The sequence below is a fragment of the Oncorhynchus keta genome, chromosome 11 (genome assembly GCF_023373465.1).
Source record: "Oncorhynchus keta strain PuntledgeMale-10-30-2019 chromosome 11, Oket_V2, whole genome shotgun sequence".
NCBI lineage: Eukaryota > Metazoa > Chordata > Actinopteri > Salmoniformes > Salmonidae > Oncorhynchus > Oncorhynchus keta.
Window position 1 is genome coordinate 47,390,351 of NC_068431.1, and position 11,469 is coordinate 47,401,819.

The 11,469-nt window shown below is 43.5% G+C and overlaps 1 protein-coding gene across 2 annotated transcripts in view; it reads left to right on the top strand.

The window, feature by feature from the left end:
* LOC118390407 (calpain-5-like) overlaps positions 1-11,469 on the top strand; it is a 36,580-nt gene that overhangs the window by 24,693 nt on the left and 418 nt on the right. For both annotated transcript variants that reach the window (XM_035780942.2, XM_035780941.2), the window contains exons 8-12: positions 1,806-2,124; positions 10,001-10,203; positions 10,333-10,454; positions 10,583-10,719; positions 10,874-11,469. The exon at positions 10,874-11,469 is cut by the window's right edge and continues 418 nt beyond it. In XM_035780942.2, coding sequence (XP_035636835.1) covers positions 1,806-2,124; positions 10,001-10,203; positions 10,333-10,454; positions 10,583-10,719; positions 10,874-11,056 — 964 coding nt within the window. In that variant the 3' untranslated portion in view covers positions 11,057-11,469. The remainder of the gene's footprint in view (positions 1-1,805; positions 2,125-10,000; positions 10,204-10,332; positions 10,455-10,582; positions 10,720-10,873) is intronic.

Sequence of the window (11,469 nt, forward strand, 5' to 3'; positions counted from 1 at the left end):
CTTTGTTTTGTTGACGTTGAGTGTAAGGTTATTTTCTTGACACCACAGTCCGAGGGCCCTCACCTCCTCCCTGTAGGCCGTCTTGTTGTTGTTGGTAATCAAGCCTACCACTGTAGTGTCGTCTGCAAACTTGATGATTGTGTTGGAGGCGTGCATGGTCACGCAGTCATGGGTGAACAGGGAGTACAGGAGAGGGCCGAGAACGCACCCTTGTGGGGCCCCAGTGTTGAGGATCAGCGGGGTGGAGATGTTGTTTCCTACCCTCACCACCTGGGGGCGTCCTGTCAGAAAGTCCAGGACCCAGTTGCACAGGGTGGGGTCGAGACCCAGGGTCTCAAGCTTAATGATGAGTTTGGGAGATATTTTGGTGTTAAATGCTGAGCTGTAGTTGATGAACAGCATTCTTACATAGGTATTCCTCTTGTCCAGATGGGTTAGGGCAGTGTGCAGTGTGATTGCAATTGCGTCGTCTGTGGACCTATTGGGGCGGTAAGCAAATTGGAGTGGATCTAGGGTGTCAGGTAGGGTGGAGGTGATATGATACTTGACGAGTCTCTCAAAGCACTTCATGATGACGGAAGTGAGTGCTACGGGGCGATAGTCGTTTAGTCGTTTTGGGAACAACAGACTGGGATAAGAATTGATTGAATATGTCCGTAAACTCACCAGCCAGCTGGTCTGCGCATGCCCTGAGGACGAGGCTAGGGATGCTGTCTGGGCCGGCAGCCTTGCGAGGTTTAACACTTTTAAATGTTTTACTCACGTTGGCTGCGGTGAAGGAAAGCCCATAGGTCTTGGTAGCAGGCTGTGTCGGTGGCACTGTATTGCCCTCAAAGCGAGCAAAGAAGTTGTTTAGTTTGTCTGGGAGCAAGACATCGGTGTCCGCGACAGGGCTGGTTTTCTTTTTGTAGTCTGTGATTGACTGTAGACCCTGCCACATACCTCTCGTGTCTGAGCCATTGAATTGTGACTCTACTTTGTCTCTATACTGACGCTTAGCTTGTTTGATTGCCTTGCGGAGGACTAACTACTGTTTGTAATGCTTAGGTTGTTACGAGTGTGCTGATATAAGTAGGACACGTGACATCCCGGCAACCTTGAGAAAAAGCACTTTACATCAGAGTTGTGCCTGATGTTCACGAGCCTCTGCCGAGTCCTCAAGAACCGGATGTTACAGTTTTCAGGTGAAATGGAAAAAGAGCCTGTGACACGATTTCCACTTTGGAACGTTAACAAGGTGACACTCCATCTTAACTCCTCCACAGTTACTGGATTGGTTGAACAGTGCAGAACAGAACTTCCCTCAACAATTTTTTCTTCTACTTGTCAAGACCAGTATGTATGTAGGAGATCTGGTTTCAGGGGTTACCTTTATGCGTTCTACGTTAGATTAGTTGTTCACACACATATCTGCCCTCTCATTGGCTAGAATGGTCCCACCTGATCTTGACTCCTCCTGGCTGCCTTCCATTTTTGAAGACACTTATTTTCATTGTTAGAGCTGCCACTTGAGTATCTGGTCAATATAATTAATAATCTGTGTAAAAACAGATTCCCATAATTATTTCAATTAATTCCTGAATTATTTATTGTAACAAATAAAACATTAAACCTAAAAAAAATCATGATAATCCATGGAAACCTAGTTAACAATTCATTTAGACCTAGCGTTTATTTGAAACCGGTGTTTATTTGCTGAAATGTGTGCTGTTGCCCAGATATCAAAAGAGACTGCGTTTGATTGAAGTTTTATGGTATCTACCAGTCTTAATTTGTGTCTCTCTCTCTATGTGTTATCTCCATAGGATGGCGTTTACAGACTGGTGTAAGTACTTCACGGATGCAGATGTGTGTCATCTCATCAACACCTCTCTGCTCACCATCCACAAGACATGGCATGAAGTGGTGCATTTCGGGAGTTGGACCAAGCATTCAGAGCCCCTGCACAATCGCTGTGGTGGCTGCATGAATTACAAACAGACCTTCCTACAGAACCCCCAGTACATGTTTGACATGACCAAGGAGATGGATGAGGTTCTGATCTCCCTACAGCAGAGAGACATGAAGATCCACAGACGTATCGGCCAAGGAGAGAACCTCACTGTTGGCTTCACCGTCTTCAAGGTAGTTCATATTAACACCCTCTTAGATTGACTGCAGTGGGACTGGGGTGAGAGACTGGGTCAGTGAGGGTTTGTCCAAAGGACAGGGTGTATGTCTGGGGCGTGGGGCGTTGGTCCAACTGCAGTTTATTTTAGAGGAGAAGTTCTCTGTGCTACATGTTTGGCTTCCCCATCTGTACAAGAATTTGGCTAAATCAATGGAATTTCCTTTTCTCTCTTCATCCGTTGAACAAACAGCAAATCAGCCAGTGGGTGTTTACAATAATGGCCACATTGGCCAGTTCATGCCTGGGACAAGAACTTCCTACGAGACCTGTAATCACAAACTTATTCGGTAATCACTTTGCAGCATTGCAGTTAATTGTTACTTGATTGAGTTTACTAAAACAGATAAGATATAGGTCAACCTCACTGACTGGGGTCTACCATATGGGTCTCATCCCAGATTATAATAAATAAAGTACTTATAATTACTGTGTACATTACCGATTATGAAAACCTGATCCTCCTTGCCATTCAAGTGAGAAGCTAAATCCACAAGTACACCACAGAGTACATGTAATACAAGTACAACCTAATTACTAGGTGTTACACAGGATGTAGCTACTTAAAATGAAGCATATCTTGTAATTAATGTGTACTCACAGTGTATTCGGGAAGTATTCAGACCTTTTTCCACATTTTGTTACATTACAACTTTATTCTAAAATTGTTTAAACAACATGTTTTCCCTCATCAAGCTCCACAAAATACCCCATAATCACAAAGCGAAAACAGGTTTTTAAAAACGTTTGCAAATTTATTTTTTAAAAACAGGAATACCCTATTTACATAAGTATTCAGATCCGTTGCTATGAGACTCAGTATTGAGCTCAGGTGCATCCTGTTTCCATTGATCATCCTTGAGATGTTTCTACAACTTGATTGGGGTCCACCTGTTGTAAATTCAAGTGATTGGACATGATTTGGAAAGGCACACACCTGTCTATATAAGGTCCCACAGTTGACAGTGCATGTCAGCGGAAAAACCAAGCCATGAGGTGGAAGGGATTGTTCGTAGAACTCCGAGACAGGATTGTGTCGAGGCACAGATCTGGGGAAGGGTACCAAAACATTTCTGCAGCATTGAAGATCCCCAAGAACACAGTGGCCTCCATCATTCTTAAATGGAAGAAGTTTGGAACCACCAAGACTCTTTCCTAGACCTGGCCGCCCGACCAAACTGAGCAATCTTGGGAGGTGACCAAGAACCCAATGGTCGCTCTGACAGAGCTTCAGAGTTCCTTTGTGGAGATGGGAGAGCCTTCCAGAAGGACAACCGTCTCTGCAGCACTCCACCAATCAGGCCTTTATGGTAGAGTGGCTAGACGGAAGCCACTCCTAAGTAAAAGGCACATGACAGCCTGCTTGAAGTTTGCCAAAAGGCACCTAAAGGACTTTCAGACCATTAGAAACAAGATTCTCTGGTCTGATGAAACCAGGCATGAACTATTTGGTCAGAATGCCAAGTGTCATGTCTGGAGGAAACCTGGCACCATCCCTAAGCTGAAGTATGGTGGTGGCAGCATCACACTGTGGGGATGTTTTTCAGCATCAGGGACTGGAAGACTAGTCACGATCGAGGGAAAGATGAACGGAGCAAAGTACAGAGAGGCCTCAGACTGGGGCGAAGGTTCACCTTCCAACAGGACAACAACCCTAAGCACACAGACAGGACAACGCAGGAGTGGCTTTGGGACAAGTTCTCTGAATGTCCTTGACTGGCCCAGCCAGACGCTCGCCACCCAACCTGACAGAGCTTGAGAGGATCTGTAGAGAAGAATGGGAGAAACTCCCCAAATACAGGTGTGCTAAGCTTGTAGTGTCATACCCAAAAAGACTCAAGGATGTATTCACTGACAAATATGCTTCAACAAAGTACTGAGTAAAGGGTCTGAATACTTATGTAAATGTGATATTAAGTTTTAATTTTTATAAATGTGCTAAAATTTATAAAAACCTGTTTTTGCTTTGTAATTATAGGGTATTGTGTGTACATTGATAAAGGGAAAATATAATTGAATCCATTTTAGAGTAAGGCTTTAACGTAACAAAATGTTGAAAAAGTCAAGGGGTCTGAATACTTTCCGAATGCACTGTATACAGTACATGATCAAGGATCTTAAAAAATGCAATTTCAGAATGTGTCCCCCCGTCCCCAGCGGAAGTTGCGCCCCTGTTCATGAGTACAAAGTTGGCCTAGTTGTGACACAGGATTTTGCTATTTAAAGTGAAGTGTAACTTTATATAGAAATTGCTCTTAGGTAACTATAATTACTCATTACCCGTTATCAAGTAAAAATACTTACAAACAAAAGATGAGCTTTTACTTTAGTCAACTTTACTGCATGTGGCAGGGTCTACAGTCAATCACGGACTACAAGAAGAAACCCAGCCCAGTCACGGACCAGGATGTCTTGCTCCCAGACAGACTAAATAACTTTTTGCCCGCTTTGAGGACAATACAGTGCCACTGACACGGCCTGCAACGAAAACATGCGGTCTCTCCTTCACTGCAGCCGAGGTGAGTAAGACATTTAAACGTGTTAACCCTCGCAAGGCTGCAGGCCCAGACGGCATCCCCAGCCGCGCCCTAATATAATAATAATATAATAATATATGCCATTTAGCAGACGCTTTTATCCAAAGCGACTTACAGTCATGTGTGCATACATTCTACGTATGGGTGGTCCCAGGGATCGAACCCACTACCCTGGCGTTACAAGCGCCATGCTCTACCAACTGAGCTACAGAAGGACCTCAGAGCATGCGCAGACCAGCTGGCCGGTGTGTTTACGGACATATTCTATCAATCCCTATACCAGTCTGCTGTTCCCACATGCTTCAAGAGGGCCACCATTGTTCCTGTTCCCAAGAAAGCTAAGGTAACTGAGCTAAACGACTACCGCCCGTAGCACTCACTTCCGTCATCATGAAGTGCTTTGAGAGACTAGTCAAGGACCATATCACCTCCACCCTACCTGACACCCTAGACCCACTCCAATTTGCTTACCGCCCAAATAGGTCCACAGACGATGCAATCTCAACCACACTGCACACTGCCCTAACCCACCTGGACAAGAGGAATACCTATGTGAGAATGCTGTTCATCGACTACAGCTCGGCATTCAACACCATAGTACCCTCCAAGCTCGTCATCAAGCTCGAGACCCTGGGTCTCGACCCCGCCCTGTGCAACTGGGTACTGGACTTCCTGACGGGCCGCCCCCAGGTGGTGAGGGTAGGCAACAACATCTCCTCCCCGCTGATCCTCAACACGGGGCCCCACAAGGGTGCGTTCTGAGCCCTCTCCTGTACTCCCTGTTCACCCACGACTGCGTGGCCACGCACGCTCCAACTCAATCATCAAGTTTGCGGACGACACAACAGTGGTAGGCTTGATTACCAACAACGATGAGACGGCCTACAGGGAGGAGGTGAGGGCCTCGGAGTGTGGTGTCAGGAAAATAACCTCACACTCAACGTCAACAAAACTAAGGAGATGATTGTGGACTTCAGGAAACAGCAGAGGGAACACCCCCCTATCCACATCGATGGAACAGTAGTGGAGAGGGTAGCTAGTTTTAAGTTCCTCGGCATACACATCACAGACAAACTGAATTGGTCCACTCACACTGACAGCGTCGTGAAGAAGGCGCAGCAGCGCCTCTTCAACCTCAGGAGGCTGAAGAAATTCGGCTTGTCACCAAAAGCACTCACAAACTTCTACAGATGCACAATCGAGAGCATCCTGGCGGGCTGTATCACCGCCTGGTACGGCAACTGCTCCGCCCTCAACCGTAAGGCTCTCCAGAGGGTAGTGAGGACTGCACAACGCATCACCGGGGGCAAACTACCTGCCCTCCAGGACACCTACACCACCTGATGTTACAGGAAGGCCATAAAGATCATCAAGGACATCAACCACCCGAACCACTGCCTGTTCACCCCGCTATCATCCAGAAGGCGAGGTCAGTACAGTTGCATCAAAGCTGGGACCGAGAGACTGAAAAACAGCTTCTATCTCAAGGCCATCAGACTGTTAAACAGCCACCACTAACATTGAGTGGCTGCTGCCAACACACTGTCATTGACACTGACCCAACTCCAGCCACTTTAATAATGGGAATTGATGGGAAATTATGTAAATATATCACTAGCCACTTTAAACCTTATATAATGTTACTTACCCTACATTATTCATCTCATATGCATACGTATATACTGTACTCTACATCATCGACTGCATCCTTATGTAATACATGTATCACTAGCCACTTTAACTATGCCACTTTGTTTACTTTGTCTACACACTCATCTCATATGTATATACTGTACTCGATACCATCTACTGTATCCTTATCCTTATGTACATATTCTTATCCCCTTACACTGTGTATAAGACAGTAGTTTTGGAATTGTTAGTTAGATTACTTGTTGGTTATCACTGCATTGTCGGAACTTACATTTCGCTACACTCGCATTAACATCTGCTAACCATGTGTATGTGACAAATAAAATTAGATTTGATTTGCAACAAAATAATAAGGATTTTTATTGTTAGATTAATACTTCGATTATTTAGATTAAACAAAGCTATAGGCCTACTCAATAACAGAAAAATAACTATTCTTGTGGTTTTTCAAATCTGAAGCTTATATAATATGGTGAGTAGCCTAGATAGCTAGCTATTTTTAACATTACAAGTAACAATAGAAATCGACAACTCCGTCTGACTGTCTTCATCTGTTCCTTTCCCATCCTGGAGTCTGATACCTTGTGGGAATCTGTGGTAGAGAAGAAGAACGTATGACAATTTAGCATAGACGCTCTACATTATCCCCAATTATCATCATCATTTCTATAGTTTAGGCACATATAGTATATAGTGCCTTCAGAAAGTATTCACACCCCTTGACTTTTTCCGCATTTTGTTGTGTTACAGCCTGAATTTAAAATGTATTAATTTGCTTTTTTTTGTCACTGGTCCACACACAACACCCCATAATGTCAAAGTGTAATTATGTTTTTTCAACATTTTTACAAATGAATTACAAAAGTGAAAAGCTGAAATGTCTCGAGTCGATAAGTATTCAACCTCTTTGTTATGGCAAGCTTAAATCAGTTCAGGAGTCAAATGTTTCTTACAAGTCACATAATAAGTTGTATAGACACTGTGTGCAATAATAGTGTTTAATATGATTTTTTAATGATTAACTCATCTCTGTACCCCACATGTACAATTATCTGTAAGCTCCCTCAGTCGAACAGTGAATTTCAAACACAGATTCAACCACAGGGAGGTTTTCCAATGCTTTACAAAGGGCACCTATTGGTAGATGGGTAAAATATTTAAAACAGACATTGAATGTCCATTGAGCATGGCGAGGTTATTAATTACACTTTGGATGGTCTTCAATACGCCCAGTCACTACAAAGATACAGGTATCCTTCATAACTCAGTTGCAGGAGAGGAAGGAAACCACTCAGGGATTTCACTAGCAGGCCAACGGTGACTTTAAAACTGTTACAGAGTTTAATGGCTGTGATAGGAGAACTGAGGCTGGATCAATAACATTGTAGTTACTCCACAATACTAACCTAATTGACAGAGGGAAAAGAAGGAAGCTTGTACAGAATAAAATGTAAAAAAAACATGCATTCTGTTAGCAACAAGGAACTAAAGTAATACTGCAGAACATGAAAAATGTGGCAAAGCAGTTAACTTTTTGTCCTGAATACAAAGTGTTATGTTTGGGACAAATCCAATAAAACACATTTTAAAGCATAGTGGTGGCTGCGTCATGTTATGAGTATGCTTGTATTCGGTAAGGACTGGGGAGTTTTTCAGGATGAAAAAGAAACAGAATGGAGCTAAGAGCAGGCAAAATCCTAGAAGAAAACCTGGTTCAGTCTGCTTTCCACCAGACTCTGGGAGACTAATTCACCTTTCAGCAGGAAAATACCCTAAAACTCAAGGCCAAATCTACACGAGGTGCTTACCAAGAAGACAGTGAATATTCCAGAGTGCGGGGGGGTTACAGTTTTGACTTAAAACTACTTGAAAATCTATGCCAAGACCTGAAAATGGTTGTCTAGCAATGATCAACAATCATTCATCCAGGTGTGGAAAGCTCTTAGAGATTTACCCAGAAAGACCCCCAACTGCATCTACAAGTATTGACTCGACTGTGAATACTTAAATGAGATATTTCTGTATTTCATTGTCAATACATTTCCAAAATATTCTAAAGTCATGTTTTTACTTTGTCATTACGGGGTATTGTGTGTAGATGATCAATGCATTTTGAAATCAGGCTGTAACACAACGAAATGTGGAATAAGTCAAGGGGTTTGAATACCTTCTGGAGGCACTGTAGCTAGTTAGGCCTAGTTAGCTACCTAGCTAGTGTTATCCAGCTAGCAATAATAGTGCTTGTGTCGACACAAGTAGTTCGCCAGCAAGCTAACGTTAACATGCTGGGTGAGTCTCACATAATACCCTTAGGGTATGGCTACCCTGAGGACAAGGTTCAGGGAAGATAAGACTATTGAGCCCAGCTAATGTTGGCTATCTAGTTAGCTAGCGAATAGTGATCATAGCATATTTGCCAGCTTTAGGTAGTTAGCTAGCTAGTTAGTCAAGAATAGACAATTAGGTGGGGCGCTAGCTACATGTAATTCCCCCAAAATTTACAGATTGCATGGAAAGTCTATTCTGTACATGGTAACTATACTGGACAACAATATAAATGCAACATGCAATAATTTTAAATATTTTACTGAGTTACAGTTCATATAAGGAAAACAGTCAATTGAAATAAATTCATAAGGCCCCCAATCTATGGATTTCACATGACTGGGAATACAGAAATGCATCTGTTGGTCACTGATACAGTACCTTTAAAAAAAGTAGGAGCGTGGGTCATTAAACCAGTCAGTATCTGGTGTGACCACCATTTGTTTCATGCAGCGCGACATCTCCTTCGCATATACTGTAGTTGATCAGGCTGTTGATTGTGGCCTGTGGAATGTTGTCCCACTCTTCAATGCCTGTGTGAAGTTGCTGGATATTGGCCGGAACTGGAACACGCTGTCGTACACATCGATACAGAGCATCCCGAACATGCTCAATGGGTGACATGTCTGGTGAGCATGCAGGTCTTTGAAGAACTGGGACATTTTCAGCTTCCAGGAATTGTGTACAGATCCTTGCGACACGGGGCAGTGCATTATCATGATGAAACACGAGGTGATGGCGGTAAAAGAACGGCACGAGAATGGGCCTCGGGACCTTGTGCATTCAAATTGCCATTGATAAAATGCAATTGTTTTAGTTGTCCATAGCTTATGCCAGCCCATACCATAACCCCACTGTCACCATGGGGCACTATGTTCACAATTTTGACATGATGCCATACATTGGGCAAATGCTCACCTTCGATGGTCATTGGTAAGCTGGAGAAGTGTGTTCTTGACCCATTGTCAAATGCACAATTAAATGATTTAACAATTTAAAATATTGTTTATCATGTGGTTTGTGCAGGCTGAAATATGGTGCATTGGGATGCTATGGTAACAAACATTCATTGTTACACCCCTGTAATCACAGACTGCAATTACCACCAGATACATGTTGTTACTAGAGTGTAACTATGAATTATTACAATTAACTACAATACTTGTTACAGTGTAATTACATATGTAAGCACACTGTAACAAGGACCCCTTAATTCAAATGAAGTGTTACCATTGATTTAGCGTTTCAATCTGTTCGAGCTGAAATAACAAAGATTGGCTGAACAATCATGGTGAGAAATGGTTTCTTCTGATTTAAGGTGGAACTCAACAGAAAGTACCGCATGCATAACATCATCACCCAGACGAACGTGCAAACGTCGAAGTACATCAACGCCCGCACGGTGTTCACGAGGGTCGCGCTCCCCAAGGGTCGCTACATCATCATCCCCTCCACCTTAAAACCGGAGATTCTGGGAGAGTTCATGCTGCGCGTTTACACTGACGTAGACTCAGGATGCAGGTACTGGAACTAGACCTGTGGCATAGCTAAGAGCCCCAATTTAGAGGGTAATGACACACTTTAGTATGATGTCGATGCAGTTTTTAGCAGTACTTTAAAGGTGTGTGATGATCTCTCTTTGTCTCTCAGAGAGCTAACCGAACACAAGCCCAGGATGAGGTGTTGGAGTGCAGTCACTGGCTACCCCCATGTTGTGTCCCAGATCTACATCCACGGAGCAGAGGGGCTGGAGAACCAGGAAGGCACAGGGGGTTAGGGAACGCTCCACAACCTCTAATCAACACTATACATTACAGGGAAACACAAGTCAGAAATAGACATTATCAGAGTTTACTCAGCATGACCTTCTTTGGCTGGTTCATACTGTGTCATTGTGCAGGTGCAGATCCATATGTGATTGTGTCCTGCGAGGGCCGCTCAGTCCGGTCAACAGTTAAGGCAGACACCCTGGACCCGGTGTTTGAGACCAGAGCCATCTTCTACAGAAAGAACCCCAGGAAGCCAATCACTGTGGAGGTAAGATATAGAGGTGTCAAATGCCATAAATACCAATGGGAACTAAAGATAAGGTGATTCATGAATTGGTACATTTGATGTCCTTAGTGTTAAGTGTAGTTTTCATGCTTTGGTCTTACCTGGTCCACCCCTCCCGACTTGTCCTCTTCCCCAGGTGTGGAATAGTAACGCTGTGAAGGACCAGTTCCTGGGCCAGGTGGTTCTGACAGGCTCGTTAAAAGACTCCACCAAACCCCAGAGGCTCCAGCTAAGGAAAAGAGGCAGAGCCATGGCCGACGAGATGCCTGGCTCCATCACCCTCCGCATCGTCACCTGCACCGAGCTCACAGAGATGTGACCTGGATCAGCTCACTACTACCTGGGTCACATTGACAATGTATACAAGACTCTGTCACCTCTTCCTTGCAATAACAACGCCAGAAGGAGACTTTGGACAGGAGCTTATCACTACAAGAGATCATTTTGGTTGTCAGAATGACTATCGATTCTTTTAAGGACTGGCAATGGACCAAGAAGAACCTTCAAGCCTTCCGCAGTACATTACTTTGTGTTTTGTAAAGAGACAAGTTATGCCTTTTTGAAAGGTGAATGAATGTGAAAAAGTCAGCATGAAGCAAGACAAAATGCAATTATTTTATACTAAACCATACACTATGAAAAAAAAATAGCTCATTGAAGTGATACGCATGTTGTATCTGTATACAAAATGATGCAACATATACATTTTAATAACATGTTTGTTATCATATA